The sequence below is a fragment of the Nicotiana tabacum genome, chromosome 17, assembly GCF_000715075.1.
Source record: "Nicotiana tabacum cultivar K326 chromosome 17, ASM71507v2, whole genome shotgun sequence".
Lineage (NCBI taxonomy): Eukaryota > Viridiplantae > Streptophyta > Magnoliopsida > Solanales > Solanaceae > Nicotiana > Nicotiana tabacum.
In genome coordinates this window covers 42,666,524-42,694,242 of record NC_134096.1, presented here as the reverse complement: position 1 = coordinate 42,694,242, position 27,719 = coordinate 42,666,524, and the positions used below count along the sequence as shown (strand labels likewise).

At 35.1% G+C, this 27,719-nt stretch overlaps 1 protein-coding gene and 1 long non-coding RNA gene across 2 annotated transcripts; both read right to left on the bottom strand.

The window, feature by feature from the left end:
• Positions 1-3,056: 3,056 nt before the first annotated feature.
• On the bottom strand, positions 3,057-8,942 carry LOC107826972 (uncharacterized). Its single transcript, XR_012701165.1, has 4 exons — positions 8,485-8,942; positions 6,450-6,768; positions 6,005-6,067; positions 3,057-5,560 (listed from the first exon to the last, which is right to left on the bottom strand). It is a non-coding gene; the product is annotated as an uncharacterized LOC107826972 (long non-coding RNA).
• Positions 8,943-9,881: 939 nt separating this feature from the next.
• LOC107826971 (uncharacterized) lies at positions 9,882-13,324 on the bottom strand. The gene is made up of 4 exons (XM_016654017.2): positions 12,662-13,324; positions 11,413-11,576; positions 11,206-11,316; positions 9,882-10,820 (listed from the first exon to the last, which is right to left on the bottom strand). Exons 1-4 carry the CDS (start codon positions 13,260-13,262, stop codon positions 10,236-10,238), a joined length of 1,461 nt encoding a protein of 486 aa, XP_016509503.2. The 5' UTR covers positions 13,263-13,324; the 3' UTR covers positions 9,882-10,235.
• Between the last annotated feature and the right edge of the window lie 14,395 nt (positions 13,325-27,719).

Genomic DNA, 27,719 nt, shown 5'->3' with positions numbered 1-27,719 from the left:
ACAGAGGAAGAAAATGTCAAAGTAAAACCAAGTCAAAATTGTGTACTCCAACTTATGGAAGAGGGCATTTGTGACCCTACAGTAAACATGTCTCTTTTGCCCTTATGAAAACGTCAACCTGGTTGTCCTGTTCTTCCCTCAGTTCTGGCATTGCATTTATAAATTGACCATTTAATGATATCAAACTATGGTTAAGACTTAAGAATGTCAATTTTGGTATTAGTGAAAGTCGGTCAATTTGTACGAAGTATATTTTTGAGTGGTTGTGAGGGAGCACAAGTTTGTCTCTTTATTTAACGTGGGACTTGGGGGGAGGAAAGTGACAGCAGAACAGTGCTGCTGCATTATTTTTTCCTGGAAAACTGCAACATGGCATGGACAGCCCTTATCATTTGTGCGATAACCCAGAGTCATTGCAACGTATGGAATACTAATTACGTCTACAACTTATTTGTGCAAAAGATGAAAAAAGAGGAAAAAGAAGGGATGATTTTGACAACTAGCCACTTCTAAAATTTTATCAGCAATTGTATAGTAATTGAAAAATAGCCATAACTAGGGCCGGAGTGAGAGTTTAGGTTATGGATTCGGTCGAGCTCAATAACGTTCATCCAAATTTTGTATTTATCTAAAGAAATTCATTTAATATATACGAAATATTAATTTAAGAACCTATTAATATAAAAGCCTAAAATCTCAAACTGATAAGTTTCAAATACTAACTCCGCCTCTGATCACAACTAAATAAAGCAGCAGTCACATGCTTTTATGTGATTTAGACAAATAGCCACTTTTAGAATCTAATTAACATCGTTGTTTTAACTTCTAAGTCTTTCTTTAATAGTATTCCAACAACATTTGTAAATTGAGTATGCATCTCTACCTTCACAAGGTAGGGGTAAGATCTGTGTACATATTACTCTCTTCAGACCCTCACTTGTGAAAATATATTGAATATATTGTTGTTGTTAGTAAATTGAGCCTAAAGCCATTAAAGGAGGTATGGAAAAATATTGATAACACTTTTGCTGATTAGAGAAGAGCTGAATGGATGACTAACCCACTATATATCTTCTAAGGATTTTGTTGAAAATAAGCAAGTAGTAAGAAGGTTGAAAATTTATAAAATGTTATTAATCATAAGGCTTTAAATAGGCATATAAATAAAGTAGCAGACTCCTACTACTACTAAAGTATTACTCTTACTAAAACTAATAGATCGAATATTCCAATAGATCAAATATTAAACTCCTCCTACAACTAAACAACTAATTATCCTAGAAAAAACTGTAGCAGTAATAGATGCAACATCCAACACTCCTCCTTTCTTCGGTTGGTGCAATCCAAAAGAGCTGCTCCTCCTCAATTTCTGCTTTGGCGGTTTGTGCTTTTGGATTCTTTTGAGTGTTTATGAACTTGCATCCTTCCGCAACAAGACTTTTTCTTTTCTTTTCTTTTTCTTTTTGGTTTTGTGCATAAATAATAGTCTCAACAATTTTATCTTGTTTGAAAGTGCGTCTATGTAAGCTTTCATTTGAGCAATAATAGGATTTGCAAGGAATAGTAGTAAGGATCTTTCTTTCATTATAACATTCCATAAATAATAGGTTTCAATTTCACATATCAAATTTGATAGTTTTTACCGGTGAAAGTTTATGAGGCATTCAAAGATAGACTATTGCTTCTCATGATTGCAAAATAAGATTAAAAGTTGATAAGGGTTAACATGGGTATGACTTATAAATCAACATGAGTATAATGGTTTAAAGTGGTTGAAATGGTTCCTTTTCAGTGAACTTACAAATCCATCAAGATTAATAGAGGCTCTGATACCACAATTAGGATTTTTCGAAAGAATGTAAGTAGCAAAATTATGTTTACTCATCCTTATAAATTAGAGTAAAGAATATGTTCACTTAATGACTAGTAACATTAATATGAAAAATCAAAGGTGAAATGGACTTGTGGGCTATAGCTTTCATTTGAAATTTCGATGGCAAGACACGTGCAAGACTGGTAAACAAAAATATTAACACTCATCTCTTAATGAGCTTTTCATATAGTGTTTGCTATATATTCTAGATTTGGATTAAATTGTATAAGTAAATTCTAGGCTGAGGAAGTGGTGAAATTCCTTGAGCTAATGAATTTTCAATGGAAAAGTGATCTTTACAATTAAGAATACTAAGACGATTAATTCAACATAGCCCTTTTGGATTATGAAGTAACTAGTAAATTTAATATGGTTGACGAGATCAAAAGTTACGACAGAAGTTCTTACTTAAGAGGTTCAAAACAGCCATTTCTGTCTAGATAGAAAACATTCTATATATCATGTCTATTCAAGTTTCACAAAAGCTCAATATATCGTAACTTATACAGAAAAAACCATCACACTCTATCATATGAGTGATGTCTAATGTGAAGATTAACACCCCTTTTCATAATGTCCCTCTGCTTGGGACTTATGAATTTAAGCAAGATATAGAACAATCTAGTAGAGAATATTTTTAAGATAATTATTATGTTAAATGAAACATAGCAAAGTTTGTGGATATAACTTAAACACATTAAAAGATATACTTTTGTCGACTAAGTTTGTGCTACAATATCATACACTAAGATCTTCATCTACACTGTCAACTAGTTAAAACTTTACCTTTCTACTTTTCGTTTTAGTTTCTTTGGTACCGATTTTTATTTTTATTTTTTTTAGTTCAAGAAGTAGAGAAAAGACTTGAATAATATATTTACAAATAGCCCCAGAATGCACAACATTATTTTAGGGTGTAGAATACTTTCACTAAAACAATAACATTCTTTTGAAAGAATTTGTGTTGTAGCCAGGGACAAAGCTATGATATTAGTCATTGGTTTCAGACCAACCAGTAGCTTTTACTTAGACATGTATTTTATATTGAAAAAATCCATTAATATTTATGTACTTAATTAGGAACTCGATAACAAAAATAAGTTATGGGTTCAATTACAATTTCAGTACTATAAGGGGTTGTTAAGTTGGTGGGATATGGAATAATATCCCAGAATTAGATATGAGATTAATTTATCATGCATTTGTTTGAATTTTCTAATTCGAAATTAGTAATCTCAGGATTAATTTATCTCACAACTGCGGTATAATACTATCCCATATTGAGGGTGGGAAAATAATCATGGGATTATGTTGTGCGCTAAATCAATCGAGCACACTACTATAGCTCTAAGGAACTAATTAATTTGAGGAGAATAGTCCCTGAACGATGCTATAACTATGGAAAATAGAGAAAGGTCGTGAATAGAGAAGAGAGAGAAGAGTTTATTATCTTCTCACTCTTTACAGTTGATTCACTTTATATCTTCCCCCAACCTCAGCTACTAAGTGCTATCCTCCTTGGGACAATTAAACCATTTGACTAACAACATCTGCCTGCTATGCTTCATGATTATCCTAGTCTCCAATATCTGCTCCGGTTCCAAGATAACATGGCCATAAGAAGATAAAGCAACTGCTAGTCTGACACTGCTGGTGCATTACTAATGTGATTTTTGAGTTGAGAAACAGAGAAAGTGAAGTGAATTTTAGCAGAGGGAGGTAGCTGTAATTGATAGGCAACATAATCAACTCTTTTGAGAATTGGGAATGGCCCAAAGTACTTGAGGTTGAGTTTGTGGTAAGAATGTCCCTTCATTGATATTTGTCTATAAGGTTGTAACCTTCATACACCATATCACCAACTGCAAACTCCCTGAAAGACCTCTTCTTGTCCACTTGTGTTTTCATCCTAGACTGAGCTACTGCTAGGTGATGCTTCAGGAACCTAATAGTGCTCTCTCTAGCTTGCAAACTCATGTAAACTTCATCCACCATGGAGCTATAAGGAACATAAGGTATTTGGACTGGGGTTTCTGACCATGCAGAATTTCAAAGGGAGTTAACTTGGTGGAAGAATGGTAGGTAGTGTTATACCACCACCCCGCCAAAGAAATCCAATAAATCCAGTCTTTAGGCCTATCATTGCATATACATCTGAGATACCCTTCCAAGCATTTGTTTACAGCTTCAGTCTGGCCACCGAATTGCGGGTGATAGGCAGTTGAATGGTGCAACTGGACACTTTGAACATCAAACAAGGACTGCCAAAGTTTTGTCATAAACACCACATCCCTATTAATCACGATGGTTTGAGGCAGACCATGTAGTTTGTATATGTTCTCTAATAATGCATGTGCTACTGAAGCTTCAGTATAGGGGTGTTTCAAACAAATGAAGTGGGCATATTTGCTCAGCCTTTCCACCACTACCATAACCACTGATATGTCTTGGGATTTGGGTAACCCCTCTATAAAATCAATAGTGATATCTTGACATACCTTCTTAGGGATTGGCAGAGGTTGAAACAGTCCGGGACTCTTTGCATGCTCTCCTTTGCACTTCTGGTGTACTTCACGCCTTTTAACATGTTCATACACATCTACCTTCAACTTTCTCCAATAGTACACTTGGCTGGCCTTTTGCAAGGTTGCGGTTATACCAAAATGGCCCCTACTGCTCCATCAGCTGTTGTAGTATCTCCTTTCTCAGTTCTTTATCTGCACCTAACACTATTCTTCCCTTCCTGTAAAGCACTCCATCCTTCAACAAATATAGGGGACTCATCATGGGATTCTACTGTAACTGTTGTAAGATTTGTTGCAAATGATCATCAGCAACATAGGAAGTTCTGATCCTCTCAACAAAGTCAGAAGAGACATGGGATATAGTGTGTATTTGTACTTGTGTTGTAGGTATTCTAGACAAAGCATTTGCTACTAAATTGTCCTGGCCTTTCTTGTATGTAATGATGCAGTCATACCCCATTAACTTGGCTAACCATTTCTGCTGACTAGGATTGGAAATTCTTTGCTCCATAAGATACTTCAAACTTTGATGATTAGTCTTGATAGTAAAGTGTTTCCCAATCAGATATGATCTCCGTTTCTGCATAACTACTACAATGGCTATCATTTCTTTTTCATACACAGATAACTGCTGGTGTTTTATGCTTAAGGCCTTACTCATATAGGTCATAGGGTGTCCCTTTTGCATCGAGACTACCCCAAGCCAATGCCGCAAGCATTAGTTTCAATCACAAACTCTACAACGAGTCAGGAATAGCTAAGACAAGAGTTGTAGTCTGTCACGACCCAAACTAACCCTATCATGATGGCGCTTATCGTGGAACTAGGCAATCCGACTCATTTCCCAAAACAAACCGATATTTCCATTTCAAAGAAAAAAATTCAAGGCTATTTAATATAAAAGCCTTCGTAAAGGAGTTCAAATCAAAACAAAAATGCGGAAAAGTAAAGCCCGACATCGGGGTGTCACTAGTCTTAAGCATCTACTACAATTTGTCTGAAAATATCAAGACTAATATAATTTGAAAAATAGCTAAATACAACTAAAGAAAGATAGGAGGGAGAAGAGCAGGGTTGCGATCGCCAGGCAACTACCTTGTTGTTATCCCCAAGAAAACCTGCAACTGGAATAGTCAACAGTCGCTACCATGTCCAGCTACACCTGGATTTGCACACAAGGTGTAGGGAGTAACGTGAGTATGCCAACTCAGTAAGTAACAACAATAAATAAAGACTGAGTAGTAGTGACGAGCAACAAAGCATATAAAGTTCATATCATGAAATCTCGGTAAAAATACAACATGCTTTAAAAATCAGTGTTTGAATCAAATCAATCTTGTTTAAAACCCAGTTCCAGTAAAAAAAATCGTTTAAAGATATTTTTCAACATTTTCAAACATAGGCTCAATGCAAAGGTGAGCAAAAATGATGAAATCATAAACAGTCCCTCGGGCAAAACATCACTCATATACAGCCCCTCGGGCAACCTCACAGTCACTAATGCCTCTCGGGCATACCTCACAGTCACTCATGCCACTCGGACATACCTCACAATCATTCATGCCTCCCAATCACTCGGCACTCGGCACTCGCATTAAGTACGTACCTGCGCTCACTGGGGGTGTGTACAGACTCCGAAGGAGCTCCTTCAGCCCAAGCGCTATATAATCTAAAGGTACCAAAAATAATCACAGTTTACAATAATGTACCAAAAATATGTCATTCTCAAAGTTGTATAATCTAAAGGTTACATGTTTCATGAATTATAGGGGTATCCAATATACCCTTTCCTTTTTCTAAATTATCCCGCGATGTAGTCATGCATCTTTGATGGCTGACAGCTGGTAAACATAAAAGCCAAGATGTTTAAAAGCATACAGTGAAGCCTCATTAGGTGCAAAATAGAGTGTAAAAGAACATGTAATATTTTTGTGTTTTAGTTTAAAGGCACCTATAAGACAAATAATGTATCATACTAAGTCGCCAAACAAAACATAAGCACCGTTGTGTTAATAATATATGGTGTATAAATTTGAGTGCAACAATATAACCTTTTTCAGGAATTGAAGGAGGTTCTTGTATGGTAAGAGCAGTTTGTTTCAGAAATCCTGCTTCCCAGGATGATGTTGACTGCTCTGGGACAGCAAAAATCGGACTTTCAAGAAGGTTGTGCTTTGCAGAAGCTTGTCTTTTCATACGCCGCGATAGCAAGATCGCTGCCCTTCTATGAGGATATTTGACTCTGCGTATCACGCCGTTTGAGTTGCATTGCAACCTTCATTTTTTCTGCATAAGAGCACTTGTCTGTTTCTTTGGAATCATCAGGTTTCTTTGGAATCATCAGGTATGCAAGTTCAACTTCTTTTTTATCTGTAAATATTTTTTAATGAATTATTCAAAAAGACTACATGGAATAACCTAAAAATGTGTCACCGCCCACTGTTTACCTTAAATCAAAATTACCGCCAATGAAAAGACTGCTTCATTCAAGAATTTCCTCAAACACATAAAGAATAAAACCGGCTGACATATTAAACTATATGTGCGCAAAGCCTTAGCATGCCATAAAAGATGTAGCAGAGAAACAGAAGATGACAAGAAAGCTCACAAGAAAGCAACGATCCAAACAAGAAAATTTTCAAAAGTGTAAAGATAAGAACAGGAAAACCGAAGACAACATCACACTACTTACTTCAAATGAATATATGCTTCTCAAATCAGGATATCCTCTTGGAATCATGCTAGCTCTTTTTCGTTCAGAGTTGGGTACGTAAACAAATTAAAGCGTATCATTACATAATAAGTAATCGATCCTTTAGTTGGGCTTATAAGAAGCTCGTACACAAGTTACAATGTCTAAGCACTACTTATTCGTAAAAATTGCCAAGAAAACTGAAAGTAAGAAAGGATCTCAGTACATAAAATAAGTATATGCATGTAATCTATAGGAAAGGGAGAATAATGTTTCATGAGAAATTAGTTTTTCCCTTTCTATGTCCTATATCAAGAATTCAAGATGCTACGAAACACAAATTGGTATTTAGTAGCTTCTACTGCTTAAATAGCATTTTCTTCTCATCGTTCTGAACATCCTCTTCTACGTAAGTGAAATAGCTTATCAATGTGAACCAAAAATAAATAGCTCTATCTATGTCACAATTTCATCGAAAATGAGATGGTAACTTTACATGCAGATGTTACTTTAAGTTTCAAAGTCTCACCCACGAAGACCAAGTGTGAAAACAAGCAATTAAAGAGCTTATCGCAAACTTAATATTGAAATTTCTCTTCTTTTTGAGAAAAAGACACAAGCCATGGATGATTTAGTTCAATTCGTACACATATGAGAGCCCTTTTGTTAAACCAGTTAAACACCAAAAAATAGTAGAAATCTAAAAAAAGAAAAGCAGAATTGCCTCGAACACCTAAAAAACAAAGGCGATTGACACATATTGAACCCATCATAATCTTCCTTCGATCCATTCGACGAAATAGAAGTTTCAATTTAGTTTTCTTCTTTACCATGGATCCATATGACGAAATAGAAATTTCAATTTAGTTTTCTTCTTTACCATGAAGCTTTTCTTCTAACGTCATGGCCGTCGTGAAATTTGGGGAATTGATTTGTTGTTGAACTGCCCCAAATGTCACAGGATCTCCACTTTTCTTTTATTAAGACCAAAAAAGCATTCACTACTAACCACATGATTCAAATGTAAGGTAGAATTTTGTCTTCTTCCATTTAGCACACCTACCATCAGAAATTGTTCACAATTTATTCTTTTTCTTTCTTTCTTTCTTCTTTAACACATCAACGTTCATTTAGTTGTTTGTCATCCAAAAACGATATAATTTCTTTAGCTTAGTGATGTTGGGTGCACGAAAGGAACAAGAAAAGGGAGCTCTTGTTAGGTGTAATTAAACCTAAAACAATAGTAGAAATCTAGAAAAATGCCTAATTCATTCAAGAATTGTCGAACACCTAAAGAACAAAGGCGATGGACACATTAAACTTTCTGTGCAGCAAAGCCCTAGCATGTCATCAAAGATTAAATAGAGACACAAGATAAGAAGAAGAAAACTCACAAGAAACAACGATCCAAAGAGGAAAATTGGCGAAAGTGCAAAGATAAGATCAGGAACTGGGAGGAGCGAAAGGTGGAACTGGGAAACTGCAATTTCCAGACGGTGGAGCTTTTAAACTATTGCTAGATTGGTACAAAGTGTTGAATTTATAATAACCTCGATATTAACCTTCTGGAATACAGAACGCTGCCACGTTTCTCAAATAGCACAAGGACAATGTAAAGACCATGCATACATGGCGTCCAGGTGCCTGCTAACTCCCCCTTATTAGATGGTAGAATATTGGCATATATAGACTGTACTCATGGGTAGTGTAGCTTACCATCATTTTCATACAGCTGAATGCCAACACCACGTTGTTTTATCTATTTCATCCTGCCGCCAATCGTGAACTTTCCGACGCCTGATCGATGATGGTAAAGAGGGTTAAGCAAAGAGATATAAATAGAAAGCAGAAGTGTCACAATTTTTTTTAATTTAGGCCAAATGATTTATTGGGCGACTTAATAAACATTTTTATTTGTAAATATAAGAAAATAAACAAATGTAATTAGTATTTTAAATAAGGAATCACACTTTTATTATTAACAATATATGTAAAATTAATATTTTATTAGAAAAATTATATCTTTTTCTGTATATTAAAAATAAAATAAATTTGAACATATTCAAGAAGGGAATTATAAATCGAATTCTTTTTAAAAAACAAACAAACAACATCTTAAATAGGTCAGTTACACCCCCATAAGTTATTGTAGAATTAGTTTCCAAAAATCAAAATCATAAAATTCATGTTTTTCTAAGTAATGCTAACAAAAAAATTCATCACAATTTAACAGTCATGAGATTTAAATTGAATTTATCAACCATAGAATAGCACAAATTTTATGATATAGGACTTAGGAGTAAGAAGTAAAAAATTATGAAAACTTAAATTTGATCATCTCGATCCAAATTTCCCATTGAGACCAAGTTTTCCAACTTTAAAAGAAGAATATACTCTTTTCATTTGGCACATCGGCTAATAAATGTTAAAGATTTCACAAATTACTTTAAACACTGCAGCCATTGGAGTCATCCTTGAGCAGGTTGGAAGTTTTGAGCTTCCTTCCAAAGGCTGTTGCACTCTGGGGAGATCAATTTAAGGACGAAGTATAAAATTAACCACATCTTTGTTGATCGAGGTTGAATATGAGCTTGACACAATGGTAAAAGTTATTGTCGCATGACCAGGGAGTCACATGTTCAAGCAGCGGAAACGACCTCTTTCAGAAATGCAAGGTAAAGCCCCCCTCACCCAAAATAGCAGGAGCTTAGCACCGGGCTACCTTTTTTTGTTGATCAAGGGATGATAACAGCATTTTATCACTAAAGCAAGTGATGGAGATGCAATTGTGTGATTATAAAAGACCAGAAGCAGTAGAGAATTGTTAATAGTTGATCGAACTAAAGCCACAAGGCAAGTTCCAACATATGGAAAATGAAGCGTAAAACTGATATGCTATAAGAAACTATAAGACATAGAACGTATCATTCTTTGCATATCATCCCCACTCTGCGGAATCCTCTGTGCATTCACGAGGACAAGTAACGTACACAAAAAATTGCTCCACAAAAGCTTTTAAGACCCTTTACATTGATTAGAGGTCAAATAAACAAAAACTACACAGCAAAGATGATATACTGAGAGAAGGATAAGGGGAGGCAATAGAAGCACTCTGCTCATAAGCAATATATCTTTGAACTTTGGACTACTGAGGAGAGATCTCCAAAAGCAGGCCAAAATGATCACTAGGCAAAACAGGTAGTGTAAGTCTCTTAACTTCACTCTTCACTTTTTTCTCTTTGACATATGTGAGATGTGGAATTGCATCCTTCCCAATCATACTAATATCACTTATACTGAAATCTTGCAGTTTGCAAACGAACCTGTCCAAACGTTTCTGCAGTGTCCGGTTGGCACTTAACATTTTGTTTGACTTGGTGTCGTATGTCCAACCAATTTCTTCGGGCTTCATTTTTGCCCAAGCATCAACCCACCCATCAGGTAGAGAAAATTGACCATCCAGTTTGTCATCCCAGTTCATATCACCACAAAAAATTACATTTGGCTTTGTCTCAAGTAACTTCACAGCTTCATTAGCTTGCTCCACACGTTCCTTGCTGAACATTTGATCCCATTTGGGTGGCCCAGGGCAGGGACTCTCAAGATGGCTGGTAGCAACAACCAATGTCTTATCTTTCTGAACTTCGATCTCAGCAATACACAGTTCCCTTCCCATTATCGAATTGCTAAATGGTTTGCAACTGTAGGATTTCACTCCAAGTTTGCTTAACTGCAAAATTTTGTCAAAGACCAAGTTTAACTATAAAATGGACTAAATTTTCAAAAACAAAACTGCAAGGATTCATGTTGAGCAATTATTGAGATGTTTCAGATTAGAAGTGAGAGTAAACGACAACACTATAGAGAGACTTTTAGTGGCTAGGGTCAACATGAAAGCTCTGTTATGCTAAGTGAAAACTGAGGCCTCTCTAGGTATAATATGAGAACTAATTATCTTCATTGTAGCAAGAACTCCAGAACAATCATAAGTGCTCAAAGCAGGTGTAATAGATGATATATCATGGTCACAAAGAAAAAGAAAACAAAACTAATCATCATATTATCAGCCGTAAAACACATCAATACCAAATATGCAAGGCGTACTAACTAATCACCTGTATGCAGAAGTATCCTCTCGTAAGTTCCATCACATTTGAAATTGAACAAGAATACATTTTCCACCAACTAGACTGCTGAAAAATGTCATAACTTTCTGGAGTAACCTCCTGAATGGGTGACAAAACAACAAATTATAGAGTCAATAACGTTCATGCAAGGAATAGTTTCTCTTTAAAAGTTACATATATGTAAATGATGATAACCTGAAAACATATAACATCTGGGGAATGCAGTACAATAAGGTCACCTAGAGCTTCCATCCTCTTGGGCATCTCTATATCTGCAAACCATACATTATAGGTCAAGATCTTCAATGCTTTGGAGTTATTGGCTGATAAAGTTTTGCCTGGTTTCTGTTCCACCAAATCTGCAACACAAATCACTGCACTTATAAGTAGGGAAAGAATAAGGCAGCATAAAGTCAAAGTTAAGAGACCAATTCATCCCAAAAAGTGAACTCTTCCAACATAAAACCTAGATTTCCTTGGATAAAAAAAGTGCGTAATAGCATCAAATGGCTTATTACAATAAACCAAACAAAGATGTTGGGATAAGTTTGGAGATCAAGAGTTTCGCAAGCCAACAATTAATGCAATGTTTTAGGTGCAATACAACTTAAAAGTTCACAAATAATCCTTTTCAATTGTGATAAACATGCTAAACATCATAAATCCCAGAAAAACCACCTTTTCCCATACAGTACTTTTATTCTTTTTTTTCCTGGGAGAAGTTCCGATTATCATATCTCTGTACATGATCCAACCAGTCTACAAGATCATGAAGATCAAGAATCAATCAGCAAATTTCGAATTGGAGCACACAAGGGAAAGATGGGAATTGCATATCTTCTCAATCAAAAGACTATTACTTAAACAAATAGATTTATTACAAATATATCATGAAGCAAGCAAAACTAGAGCCGCTGGTTAAAATCTGAAATCAGTGGTGAAACGGGGCTGAACTCTAAGAGGAGTTCAAGATATCACATCAGTCAACTAAGCCTCACACTCAAACTAGTTGGTGTCAACTATGTGGCCCCTATACATCTATTCCGGTCCGTCCCATTTCATTCCGATACAGTTCAAAACATCCACATATTCAAGAAACCAACCCTAAAACAGTATTTGTGCTAAATCCAACAAAAAACCAACAAAAACAGGACATCTTTTATCAGCTAATTTCAAAGACAATTCTCCATTCTGCTCCATTTGGTCCCACTTCATTCCAACGTGGGAGTCCAAAACGTATCCAAAAAAGTTACTATTCTCAAGAAATCGCCCCATAAACAGTATTTGTGCTAATGCAAACCTACTCCAAGACACTATTATATGCAAGAAACCAATAAAAAAGGAGTCTCTTTTATCAGCTAATTCATGTTAAAATATTTATAAAAAAAAACGTAAGTTCCATAGACAAAAAAAACAGAATTAAACAGAAAGAACTTCAATATACCCGAAATGTCAACCGCCTTAGTTGCAGTCTTAACACCCTTATATCCCACAGAATCAATCTCATCCTCCTCAACCCCAATTGGGTCCTCTCTATTTTTCCTCTTGGTTGCAGCATTTACACATCTAGCCCTAACAGACTCCTTAATATCATCATCAACCCTAATAGGAACCCTAATACTATTTTTCCCCTTGTTATTACAAGGCCTCAATAAAGGCATAAAAACACTGCCAACAGAAGAATCCAACTCATCATCATCATCATCAGTTTCAAGATTAGCAAGTCCAGAAGCTGAAGCCCTAGTGCCACATACATCACAACTAATACTGTGGTAAGGGTTCAAAAAGGTGCAAGCTTTACATGCCCATTTGAGTTTCGTGACTGAAATTGATGGGTCTGATGAGATGGAGGGGGGTGGGTCAGATGAACAGATTTGGCAGGATGATTTTTGGGATGAAAGAGGAGGGTTCAAGAATGTGCATCTTGAACATGACCAAGAAGACATGGTTGTGGTGTAAACTAGGGTTTTGATAGGGTTTTGGGGGAGAAGAATTGGTTTGATTATGGGTAACAAGTGAAAGGGCATTTCGAATATTGAAACCATATGTATGCCGCTAATAAGTTGCGGTTGCGTTAGACAAGATGTCGGCAGTGCACGTCTACCAAAGAATAGTAGAAAATGATGGTAGAAAAATAATCCTTAGCCAAAAAAAGGTAGAAAAATAAAAAAAAACACAAAACTAGAAAAAGAAAAAAGAGATAATGAAGAGATTAAAAATAAAATATTATCCATTTGAAAAAATTATGAAAAAACTAAGAGTGTATTTGGTATAACGGAAAATGTTTTCCATGGTAAACGTTTTTCAAGAAAAAGTTTTTTTGGAAAACAAATAGTAATCTTACTCATTTTTCGATGTTTGGTACGCAAATTAAGAAAAATAACTTCTCATAAATGATAATTTAGATACAATAAACATGAACCAATAAACTTTCGAACCAACAACCTTCCGAACCCATAAATTTCATAAACTTCTAAACCATTAAACTTTCGAACTCGTAAACTCTATAATTTCTAAACCCGCAAACTTCCAAACACATAAACCTCTGAACTCATAACTTTGGAACTCGTAAAATTTCGAACATGTAAACTGAAAAAAAAAAAAAAAAACAGAACTGAAAATATTTTTAAAAAAAAATGTGTTGGGTACAGAAAAAATAGAAAATCGAAAATACAAAAAAAAAGTAACAAAAAAATTTGCGGGGTGGGGGGTGGGTTGGGTGGGGGAGGAAAAAAAAGGCAAAAACAGAAAATTAAAAATACAAAAGAAAAAAATTGTGGGGGGAGGGGGGGTTATGGTTAGATGTGAGGGTAGGTGGAGTTTTTGGAAAATATTCTCCTAACTTTTTTTGTGGAAGGCATTTTTCTTCAATTTCAGAAAAATGTGATATCTAATAAAATATTTTTCAAATTATTTTGTGCAACCAAACAGTAAAAAATGGGAAAACCGTCGTACCAAACACACCCTAAATCAAACGTATCATCCCGTGCATATAACTTTTTCTTCAACTGGCTCTGCACTTGAATAACAAACCAAGTGAAAAGCTATTAGTACTGAGTTTAAATCCTTAGAAGGTATCTTTACACAAATAACCAGTCATATTTATTGTTTACTTTTTTTAGTCATATACAAAAATTATACATTCATTATATATAATTATACACATAAAATACATAAATTATGCATACTCTATACTCCACGGGCTATTTTTAGCGGCTATTTGGGTTAATTATTCATTCTTCTTTTAACTGACATAAACTTATCTCTTGAAATTTTATTTATTTGCGTAAATACAAGTGGAGGCTCTACATGCAAATGAATTTGTCTCTCCAATTTCTAGTTATGGAGAAACAGCTAAACTCTACTTGGGTTAAAAACATACATTAATTAAAACAACTATTCCTAATCATACGAAATTTATCCTATGTAAAGAACTAAATTTATTATTTTCTTGTATTTATTATTTAACCTTTTTAATAGAGTACAAAACTTTATGATTTTCCAAAAAAGTACTTTGTCCGTATTTATAATTTTATTCTCTAAAGGATTCACACTTTTAAAATATTGACTAAGATGGTTGAAGACTTTTATATATCACATTATTCTTCTATTAAGTTGGCTTAAATAAGATCAACAATTACTATCTTAAGGAACTAAAACCTACCTTTAATTTTTATTTTATAATTCAAAAGCAATTTGTTAATATAATATTTATGTAAATTTTAAAAATTATATACTTATTGAGATAGGATACACGTGCAAGTGTGCATACCCAAAGACAAGTAATCATAATTATGCCTCCTACGTTCCTTGTAATGGATCCATATTTACTAAATGTAACGATAATCCAATATTAAACCAAACTGAGGAATTACAACTGATTTATGGAACAAAAAAAAATGGAAAATAAGAAAAGGGAGGTTCCGGATTGCTATAACAAAATAGCTAATGAAAAGAAAAGACAAGTTCTAGCTTAGCCTAACAACTACACACTCCTGTTATTTATATTTCCTCTATTTCCTTCAGCAGTGTAATATTTTAATGAATTTTCTCAACCCGGATCCCACATCACATATTGGTATTTCCTCAGTTTAACAACTGGCTCAAATACCAGCCCAATAGTATAATTGGTAAAAAGTATGTTCGTAACAATACTCTCACCCTCAATAAGAACCTTGTCCTCAAGGTTCGAGCTACGGAATTTGCTCTCAAGAATTGTCGTTGCTTCATTGTGCATAGGCAATATATCATTAGAATTCAATTCACTCCAAGGATGCCTCAAAGCACCATCTGCAATAATTTGACTATAAGGCAAGATTAAGCCTTTTATAGTGAAATACATATCTCCCGTGCCTTCCAGATTCAAAGCAAGCTTCTGTCTGCCATTTGTAAAACCAGTAAATATAGTTTGAAGCAACAAGACTCCAACATATGCTTTTAATCCATGTAAGAGAAATAGTACAAGGAAGAACATCAATAATTGGGCATTTACTTCAACAGGCTCTTCCCACACAACATTCATTCCCTTGGCCTTGCGTAATGTAATATGAATATAAATTGTTTGCCTTTGATATCTGTTCTGAAGGAGCATTGTAAAACCTTGCAAGAAAGCCCATTTCCAAGGTGATGTAGAACTGTCAAAGAAATTTAGCTCTTGTCCATAACTCTGCATATTTTCCTTATTAGTTGCACCACAGCAGCAACTCATCCAATCATCAAGATATTGTTGATCTTCATTCAATTTACACAAAACGCAGTAACCCCAACCTGTTGAGCTTGTAGGTAGCAACACACAGAAAATGACACCAATGAGGAAATTAGGAAGACTCAACTTTCTGCTAAACCAGGTGGTATAGACTCCACAACAATTGACAAAAATAGGATCATTCATGACAAAGACAAAAAAGTAAGCACTATGGCCAACTTGTCTTTGGTAAGTACTGCCATATCCCATCACGTAACTTGTGGCTCTTGGGATATCTCCTAGAATGTAGTCCACCTCAATAACAATATCAAGCGTTGACATTGTTTCCAAGAGCAAAGCAGCAAACAATAAAGCGTCTGAAAATGCAGGGCTAGATATGGCAAGCATGCTCAATGTAGGTTGCAGAATATTTTTAGCCTTCTTGTTGGACGGTTCAGTATCCCATTTGGATTTCAGTTCAAGCAATGCAGATGAATCAGTCACTCCAAACTTAGCTGTAATTAAGTGAAAGAGGTCATTGCTTGATGAGTTTGGATATATCAATAGGCACATGAGGAGACATATATAACAACTCATAGCTATGGTATATAAGGACATCACATAAGATATCGTCACCTTTGTGGTCACATAGGTTATATTCCTTGTAGCAGACATAGATTCAGGACATGGTAAATTTCCATAGACACCATCTTCAAAAGAAGTAGTAGCACCCTTAACCTTATGTGCCAACAATTTAAACAAATATGCACCACCACAAATGGGAAAGAGGCCATTGAGCTGCACCAGTTTCAAATAAGTTGCACAAAATCCTGCATAAAAATATTGATCACTGTCATAACCTTCTGCAATTGTTCAGCCACAATAGACAAGTTAGCGATGCCCAAAGCAAGCTTTCTAGCAGGCAATGTCCTCAAGGGTTCTACATACGTCATGACATGAGGTAAAGCACCAAGGTGCAATAACAATCTCACGACAAATAAAGTGAGGGTGGTAAAGGTTTCCTAGCAGGCCAGATTCTATATCAGACCAAGCGTGACTTGAAACTTCTCTGTGCTTCCTATGACATAAAACATGTATTAAGGGGTGTGCATCTCGCAGATGTTGGAGCACAGCTTTTGGTGCCTCGAGTCCTCGTGAAATGTGGTCTGTATGAGTTATCAACAGATGGATCTCAGATTCAGATTGAAGAAAAAATAAACTGAGGATTTGAGAAGTGAATCTTGCTTTGCCTTCAACTAAATCTGGGAAGCCCTCTGCCATCAGCAACAAACAAGTTGTTTAATATGTTGTGGCCATCGTCATGATCAAAATCAGAAAGTGCACATGAAGGACCACCATCTAGTAACATCCAAACAAAACTATCCAGTATTCCGTAAGATGCACGAGAATTTGTAAAACTATCACTCTTTTTACCACCCATGTCAATTCCCCTTGAATTAGCCTTATATCCTTGCCCATTATCGAACCAATTGTCCACACAGCAACAAATAGCAAACATATAGTAATGGTTTAAGCAGATAGCAGTATGCCCAACAAGTATTCGAGCAATGCGAAACTTCTTACTGGGGAACTCAATTTGGTTGCATTGTCGGATATCAAAGGAATCACTTACTTGACCAGTATCTACCCACTTGCAATTGGGTAGTCTAAAATCAGGTGGAAATGAAGCAGTAGCTCTATTACAACCATAAAATATTATGATGTTACCCAATCCGATAGTGTATAGAAAACCATACAGCCAAATTCCATGTCAAGCTCCTGTATAAATTCGCTGACCCATAATTTTCCTTTAACTTTGCTCATGCAAATAGCAGTATGACTAGCACAAGCTCTTATTGCACTGTTCGCGATAGTCTCAATACCACCCCAGGGCGACTTGGTGTCAATTCGTTGTAAGCTTTCAACAAATAACTTGTCCGTAGGGCTTGAGTTTCCATTTTTTCACTCAGATTTAACCATAGGGGTACAGATATTGGCAACGGATAACTCATGGAGGAACATCCTGGAATGGTCGCACGGTTGGGACATTGTGTGTAACAGCTGGCCTGCAGTAGACACCATGGATTTCTCTCCCAATGCCATTGTTGATAGTGGTGTAATACATGGAAGATTCAACTGAAGACTATTATCAAACACAATTTCTATACTGTCAAACACACGTCCAGTTACTGAACCGGGATCAAATGGAAAATGAAGTCACATATATTGAGCAACCACCTTCTCAGAGATTAGACTATACCGAAACGCTCCACTATAGTCAAGCATTTCATCGAACAGTGAGGAAGCAACACCAGATTTCTCAAGGTCTGTGAAATTAGGGGCAATGGACAGAGATTCATGCCGCTTAATTTCTGACTTTGTGTTTCCAGTAACAATCACAAGTAGCTGCGAATTAAGATTTGTCGTCACGAAATCTTCTTCCTTTGTGGTATTATCGTCCAAACCAGAGTTCAACTCAGAGTAAATGGCGACTGCATCAGAAATATTTGCAGATTCAACAGACAAAATGACAGCAGCACTAGAGTGCTCAAACTCTAATAGGCTGGGATTTTGTTTGGTTTGTGGATCAACAAACACCTTGGAGAAGCAATGAGGCATTTGGTCGAACACCAGGGTTGCGGTCATGTCTGAATAGATATGTACTGAAATTGGAACAGCCATGTCAAGTCACCCAGTTGGTAGAGGAGGGACAACGAGAGCACTAATATAATGGATCCATATTTACTAAATGTAAGGATAATCCAATATTAAACCAAATTGAGGAATTATAACTGATTTATGGAAGAAAAAAAAATAGAAAATAAGAAAAGGGAGGTTACAGATTGCTATAACAAAATAGCTAATGAAAAGAAAAGACAAGTTCTAGCTTAGCCTAACAACTGCACACTCCTGCTATTAATATTTCCTCTATTTCCCTTCAGCACTATAATATTTTAATAAATTTTCTCAACCCGGATCCTACCTCACATATTGATATTTCGTCATTTTAACAACTGGCCCAAATACCAGCCCAATAGTATAATTAGTAAAAGGCATGTTCATAGCATTCCTCTTCTGTTCCATAGACTATAGTCAGTTAATATATCCTCAAAGTCTCTACTAGATGGAATAATGAAAAATGTCCGTTTGTCTTCCATGAGAAATTAAGCCCAAAAGTCATGAGAAAAACTGATCCTTCATGCACTTTTAATATTCAAATTAAACTTCTAAGATGCCAACTAATTAAGTTTATTAACCTCCTGAGATCCTCATAGAAGGTTAGTTAGAATAGTGGCTGGTATATAAATCTTACCTATATACATTGACTATGTGAATACTTTTAAAGTGTCAAGTCTTGTGATTGCTTTAAATATAATAATAGGTTATTTGCTTTGTTATATTTACCTGCGCTAATGGACAATTTCAGCGGATCATATATGTAATATGCCATTAATTTGGTTTCTTCTTAAGTGGGGGCCAAATTTTTATGACATTTGTCATGACATAATATCCACTATAACAAAATTTGTGGATCATGACATTTGTCATGATATAATATCCACTATTAGGCCAAGGATTTCTTGCTATAAACAGAGGAGCTTCTCCTCATTTGTAAACACACCAATTCAAGAGCTTTTCACTCTTGTATTTCTTTCTCCTCCTTTATTTCATTATAGAATAATTTGTAAGAGAGTGAGTGTTGGGGAAACACTTGTGTGAACCCTTTCTTTGGAGTGATCTTGTGAGGTTATTCTCTTGGGGTATTTGGGACTAATTAGAGTATTTACTCTAATTTTGTACTCTCTTTTGTACTCTTGTTGGTATAGTAAAATTGTTCCTCTCCGCTTGTGGACGTAGGCCACCTTGACCGAACCACGTTAAATTTGTGTCTTCTTTATCTTCTTTAATTGTCGTTATTATCAACTTGCATTGTCTTTGTTATTGTCATTTTAACGTTGTTCGGCTAAATTTCGTACTACCCGGTAACCCGATCCTAATAAATTGGTATCAGAGCCAGATCCAACCGGGTAAGTTTAAATAGCCAAAATGACTCTAACAAATTCTCATGTTGAGAAATTTGACCGAACTGCAAACTTCGGAATGTGGCAATTAAAGATGGAAGTTATCCTAATTCAGGATGGCTTAGATTTGGCACTGCAAGGAAAGGAGAAGATGCCGGATAAAATGACGGACGAGAAGTTTGTCGTCATATACAAAAAGGCAAAAGCAGGTATTATTTTAAATTTTTCAAATGAGGTTTTGCGTGAAGTTCCAGCAGAAAGCTCAGCCAAAGGTATATGAGAAAAGCTTAAAACCCTATATATGAAAAGAACAGTAGAAAGCAGGTTTTACCTAAAGCAAAAACTCTACAATTTTCGTATGGCTGAAGGTACCTCTATACTTACACATCTTGATACATTCGATTCTCTTCTTATGGATTTAAGTAACATAGATGCTAAAATCAAAGATGAGGATCAAGTTGTGTTATTGTTTGTTTCCTTACCCCAGTCGTTTAAACATATAAGAGATACTATGCTTTATGGAAAGGATAATATCTCTTATAAAGATATCAAATATATTTTGAAATTAAAAGAACAAATAGATAGAGATATTACTAGAAAAACTAGTGGGAACTAAGGGGAAGGCTTATTCATAAGAGGTAGATCCAATAAGAAAGATTATTTATAAATGCTTTAAATTGAAAAATAAATAAAAGCATACAGAAAAGAAAAATGAACAAAAAAAATACTGACACTGCCGAAGCAAGTGTAGTTGCTGATGAGACTGAGGGAACTATTTTTTTAGCAACTAATAATAGTTTCAAATCTAACAATGAGTGAATTTTAGATTCAGGTTGTTCTTATCATATGTGTCTCAATCGGAATTTATTTACCACATATGAATCTATTGGAGGTGGAGGTGTCTTGATGGGCAACAATGCTGCCTGCAAAGTTATTGGAAAAGGTACAGTTCGAATCAAAATACACGATGGTGTGGTGAGAACTCTCACCGATGTTAGACATGTTCCCGGCTTGAAGAAAAATCTCATCTCTTTGGGCACTCTAGAATCTCTTGGGTGTAAGTACACAGGTGAAGGTGGAGTTCTGAAATTTTCTCATGGTGCTCTTGTGATCATGAAAGCACGGAGATCTGGTACGTTGTATACTCTTTTGGGATCTACTGTTACAGGTGCTACTGCAGTTTCAATATCAGATAAATCAAATTCTAACATCACCAAATTGTGGCATATGCGATTGGGGCATATGAGTGAAAAATGTCTTTCCATCCTCAGCAAAAGAAGTCTCATATGTGGCCAAAGTACCAAAAATATAGAGTTCTGTGAACATTGTATGTTCGGGAAGCAAAAAAGAGTCAGCTTCAAATCTCCAGCGATTCATAGAACAAAAGGTACTTTGGATTTCATTTATTCAGATCTTTGGGGTCCTTCACGTACCCCATCAAAAGGTGGTGCCAAGTATATGTTAACTTTCATTGATGATTATTCAAGGAAAGTTTGGGTTTATTTCCTGAAAAATAAAAGTGTTATTTTCTTAAATTTCAAATAATGGAAAGTTTTGATTGAGAAGTAAACAGGAAAACAAGTTAAGCGACTTAGAACAGATAATGACTTGAAATTTTGTAATGATAAATTCAACGAATTTTGCAAGAATGAAGGAATTGCCCGACATCGTACTATGAGAATGACACCTCAGCAAAATAGTGTGGCAGAAAGGATGAATAGAACTCTTTTGGAAAGGGCTCGCTGCATGATTTTAAATGTTGGGTTGACAAAAGACTTTTGGACAGAAGCTATCTCTACAGCTTGTTATATTATTAACCGAGCTCCTTCTGCACCTTTGAACTTTAAGACTCACAGAGAAAATGTGGTTAGGTACTCCTGCTAATTATTCTGATTTAAAGATATTTGGTTGCCTTGCATACATGCATGTAAATGATGGAAAATTAGAGCCAAGGGCTAAAAAGTGCATTTTCCTTGGGTATGCATCTGGGGTGAAAGGATACCAACTATGGTATCCTGATCCCATACACCAAAATTTATAATTAGCAAAGATGTAACCTTTGATGAATCCTCTATGTTATATTCTAGAAAAGAGTCTTCTAGTTCTTGTAATACAGATAAAGGAAAGAGTACACAAAACTAGGTGGAGATTGAGATTGGCATTCCTTTTGAGCCAAGCTCATCAACTTTGGAGCAAAATATAGTTGAAACTCCTAAAGTTGAGACAGAAGCTTAAATTCCTAAAGTTGAGACTCCTGAAGTTGAACCAGAAGAAGAAGAGCATTCTATAGTCAAACATAGACCAAGAAGAGAAGGTAAACAACCATTAAGGTTTGGAGATTATGTTGCATTTGCTTTTTCAGTTGCACAAAAAACTGAAGAAATTGGAGAACCATCAAAATATTCAGAAGCAGTTTCTGGTGCTGACTCAGCCAAGTGGCTGATTGCAATGAATGAAGAAATTGAGTCTCTCCACAAGAATGGTACTTTGTCTCTTGTGAAGCCGCCATCAGGAAAAAGAATTGTTGGTTGCAAATGGGTCTTCAAGAAAAAGGATGGCATTCCAGGAGTTGAAGATGCGAGGTATAATACACGATTAGTTGCAAAGGGCTATAGTCACGTACAAGGAGTTGATTTTAATGATATATTCTTACCTATTGTTAAACATAGCTCTATTCGTGTCTTGCTTGCCTCCATTGCCATGTATGATTTGGAATTAGAACAACTTGATATTAAGACAACTTTCTTATATGGCGAACTTGAGGAACAAATATACATGCATCAACCCGAAGGATTTGAAGTTGAAAGAAAAGAAGATCATGTTTGCTTGTTGAAGAAATTCTTGTACGGATTAAAGCAGTCTCCAAGACAATGGTACAAAAGTTTTGATTCTTTTATATTGGGTCATGGTTATTCGAGGAGCATATATGATAGTTGCGTTTACTTCCGGAAGTTAAATGATGGTGCATTTGTGTACTTATTACTTTATGTTGATGACATGCTCATTGCTGCTAAAGATTTAACAGAAATTCACAATTTGAAAAGTCAGTTGAAAAGTGAATTTGAGATGAAAGACTTGGGAGCAGCTAAGAAAATCCTTAGCATGAAGATCAAAAGAGATCGAAAAGCCAATAGATTATTCCTGACCCAGAAGAAGTACTTGGAGAAAGTCTTGGAGAGGTTTGGCATGAAAGATGCTAAACCAGTTAGTACACCTCTTGCTGCTCATTTTAAGTTATCAGATGTTCAGTCCCTGCAGTCAGAGGAAGAAGAGAGGTACATGGAACATGTTCCTTATTCCAGTACAGTCGGCAGTATTATGTATGCAATGGTTTGTATACGTCCAGATATTTCACAAGTAGTAAGCGTGGTAAGTCGGTATATGGCTTGTCCTGGTAAAGCACATTGGCGGGCTGTGAAATGAATTCTCAGATACTTGCGAGGTACTTCAAACACACGTTTGAAATTTGGGATAAATACTAACATTTTGGTTGGTTTTGTAGACTCAGATTATGCAGGTGATCTTGACAAAAGAAGATCACTGACAGGCTAAGTATTTTGCATTGGTGGTTACGCTATTACTTGAAAAGCTACATTACAACATGTAGTAGGTTTATCTACTATCAAAGCAGAATATATGGCAGTGATCGAGGCAATCAAAGAAGCCTTATGATTGAAGGGTCTATTTGCGGAACTCAGTTCACACCAAGATGGTCTTACCATTTTCTGTGATAGTCAAAGTGCCATTCACTTGACTAAAGATCATATGTATCATGAGAGGACAAAGCACATTAATATTAAGTATTATTTCATCCGAGAAACCATTGCTGAAGGAAAAATCTCTGTTAAGAAGATCAACACTAGAGACAATCATGCTGACATGTTCACAAAACCTCTTCCAGTGTCCAAGTTTAAGCTACTTGATTGGAATTTATGAAGAATGACTTTATCCATTGGGGGTTTTGCTGAGAAGGTGGAGCAAATTTACTATATTTAAGCCGAAATTAGGCTAAGGTGAAGATTTGTAATTTGGCCATTAATTTGGCTTCTTCTCAAGTAGGGGCCAAATTTTTATGACATTTGTCATGACATAATATCCACTATAATAAAATTTGTGGATCATGATATTTGCCATGACATAATATCCACTATTAAGCCAATGATTTCTTGCTATAAATAGAGGAGTTTCTCCTCATTTGTAAACATACCAATTCAAGAGTTTTTTACTCTTGTCTTTCTTTCTCCTTCTTTATTTCATTATAGAGTATTTTGTAAGAGAGTGAGTGTTAGAAAATACTTGTGTGAACCCTTTCTTTGGAGTGATCTTGTGAGGTTATTCTCTTGGGGGTATTTGGGACTAATTAGAGCATTTACTCTAATTTTGTACTCTTATTGGTATAGTAAAATTGTTCTCCTCTGCTTGTGGACTTAGGTCAACTTGACCGAACCATATCTTCTTTAATTGCCGTTATTATCAACTTGCATTGTCTTTGTTATTGTCATTATAACGCTGTTTGGCTAAATTCCGCACTACCCAATAATCCGATCCTAACAATATATAATATTTTTGTCTTCCTTCTCCTCTTAATGTTGAAGTATTTGTTTGTTCTTTTGCTATGACTAAGAACTGAGTAGTTACTGATGTACTAAAAATGGCATTTCAAATATCATAAACTGACTTAAATTACTGAAACAGAGACAACATTTTGACACTTTTGGACATATCTTTAGTAACTATCTAGTGTCCACACGATTTCCTCAAAATAATAAATTGAGGTAAAAACTTTTGATTTTTCTTTCCAACAGAGGTGGGTTGCTCTGATGGTAAACCCCATTCATTTCCAACCAAGAGGTTGTGAGTTCGAGTCACCCCAAAAGCAAGGTGGGGAGTTCTTGGAGGGAAGGATGCCGATGGTCATTTGGAAACAGCCTCTCTATCCCAAGGTAGAGGTAAGGTCTGCGTACACACTATCCTCCTCAAACACCACTAGTGAGATTATATTGGGTCACTAGTGAAATTATATTGGGTTGTTGTTGTTGTTGTTTCCAAGTAATAAATCAAATGTGCATGTTGAGTATGTTGTTTAAGAATTTTTTATTTTAGCAAAGTGAAAACAGCAAATACATTGCACAAAGAGCACCCGTAACGCTTTTATGAAATCTAGTAATGAAATATCATAATTCATAGCATTTTAATTGGTGAGAAATTGAAAATTAGCCACTTTTCATGTAAAAGATAAATCTAAACAAAAAAATTATTTAAAATCGGGAATATATTCCAGCAGAATATGCTGGAGTTCGAATTTTTTACATGTAAACTTTATGCTGGAATTTCATAATGTGTTGGAATTTCAACATAATATGGTGGAAGTCCATATACATGTGCTCTAATCTCTAGTATATTATGCTGGAACTTTCTGTGTGTTGGAGTTCCAACATAATATGCTGAAACTTTCCGTGTTAGTTGCAACAAAATAGTGACTATTTTTCAATAATTTTGCAAACGCTGACTATTTTTTAATTACCAGTCTGAAACCTGGCTAGCCCGTGCTATTTTGACTTCTAAATAAGCTGTTAATGGAGATAATGGAAATTCATTGATAATCCATAAGTATCCATCACTATTGCAAAAATAATCCAAGCCCATGAGGGAACTATAGTTTTGGAAGAATTAACTCAAATATGCTTAATTTTGTTTAATAAGCTGGGCTGGAAAATTGGTTAACAAAAATGAGGAAAGATAACTTTTAGCCCTCGCAGCTAAAACTATTTATATTTGATAGCCATAAAAAAAAATACTTAAACTTTATATATTTTTTGTATATATCTATAAAAAATATATATGTATGTGTGTGTATATATATATACACACAAACAATATACAAAAAAATATTTTTTGGCTATTATTTTGAGAGCGTCTATACTATGTCATTTTAACAAAAAGAAAAATAAAAAAGAACTAATTTCAATTATTAAGCTGGTCGACCATAAAATAGACGCACTAGGATATGGCTTCAAAAATGTTCTCTTTTCTTCTTGTTCCGCGTTGATAGGTATGTCTTCGTACTGTAAATATTTAATCAAAATCTCCAAATTGTTTGTTTGAAAATCACCATCTTTTGATAAAGATCTTAGACAAAAATCAAATACGAAGGAAACGAAATGTGTAAATTTCCATGAATGGACCTAAAGGAACAAGTGAAACAGTCGCAAAACTCAAGTTCTTAGATAGCGAGATGTATATGTATTATTTTTGTTAACTTGAATACTTTTAAAAAGAAGATGAATTTGCTTATATTTACTTTTGCTCCTTGGTGCTTTATTTAAATTTTTTTAACATCACCTTTCCCTGTATAACTATGAGTCTATGGCCATATGTTCTCAATTCTTTTGGCAAAATTTTAATTGTATCATAGGCAAAAAATATGTATATTTTGTAATTTGATGGCTTGAAACTATTTTTCCTCGTTTTTTTAGGAAAATAGCTATTTTTATAAGGCTTGTGCTCAGGGCTTTTGGCTGAAAACTCGGTCATAGCTCCCAAAATAACGTCCTTATCGCTTTGTCCCCGTTTGGATTAATCCAATTCCTGAATTTCCTATTCGACCCCTCATTCATAAGTCAAGATAAGATAATTTCATATTTGCTTACAGAAAGATTACTACTAGTATGTAAGATCCCATTAGAAAGTTTGAAAAAATATAATTTAGGGTTCCAGTGATAATATTGTCGTCCAAAACAACAATAATTCTATTATTCTACAACCAGAACCAAAGCCAAATCGATTTTTAATCCACGTATCATTGATCCCTAAACGATTTAAATAAGCTCTTAGCCTTATTTTGTCTCCTATAGTACTTGAGCAACATATAATCCAGAATTCCCTCAATTTTACCTCCTTCGGTCCCCTTCGCTCTCGCTCTGGTTTTTGGTTCGACAATTTGTAAGTTCCTCTTCCTATTGATTAATAATATATATTGTATCCAGGATTTTAAGAACATGATTGCACTATTACGAAGAGGTGAATCTAAAATTTAATTTGATGGGTCCAACCTTAGGTTCTTACCATAAATTCATTACCATTTAAAAATTATAGGTTAAAATTAACTTTATCCTAGCAATTTTAGTGATTTTTAATATACATACTTATACTTCATATCAGAAATGTTGGGATCATTGAACCCCAACTTATGGTATATCTTCCAGTGCTATTAATTTTAATACAAATAATTATTTTAACTATATAAAATTTTGCGACACTAATTATTACAATATATATATATATATATATATATAAAAGAATATTTTATCGTTAGAAATGTTGTTACATAATATAAAAAAATGAGCATGTGTTCATGTGCACCATGTTGCGCCACATAGATAAGGTATGTTGTATGTGTGTATGTTTTTGGTTACTTCCTATATCTTGAGGCTTTCGCGTGATTTGAGTTTTTCTCATGTCCGTATTATATGATTTGATTTTCTTTTTTCCATTATTATACCCCTCTTTCACATTTCTGAATGACATTACACTATAAAAGAAAGAAATCCCAGTTTGTCATGGCTGTGTTTGCTCGGTTCTTTTCTTTATGATCAATCAGTACATATTTGCTGTCATATCAAACCTTAGTTTTCTTATTTTCTGCTTTATATATATAGGACATGACACTTCAATATTTCACACGGACTATAAAAATCTTGGGTTCACTAATTCAAGCTCGAACCAAGACTAGGGGTTCGACCTAACACCGAGCTCGAGCCAGTGCCAAGCTCGCAGACAAGAGCCGTTACAATCGC

Excerpts from the sequence above, each read along its gene's own strand:
- LOC107826971 (XM_016654017.2), bottom strand. The coding sequence starts at position 13,262 with ATGGTTTCAATATTCGAAATGCCCTTTCACTTGTTACCCATAATCAAA. Across the intron at positions 11,577-12,661 it reads TAAGGCGGTTGACATTTCGG|ATTTGGTGGAACAGAAACCA; the intron begins GTATATTGAAGT and ends TTTGTGTTGCAG. Across the intron at positions 10,821-11,205 it reads GAGGATACTTCTGCATACAG|TTAAGCAAACTTGGAGTGAA; the intron begins GTGATTAGTTAG and ends AAAATTTTGCAG.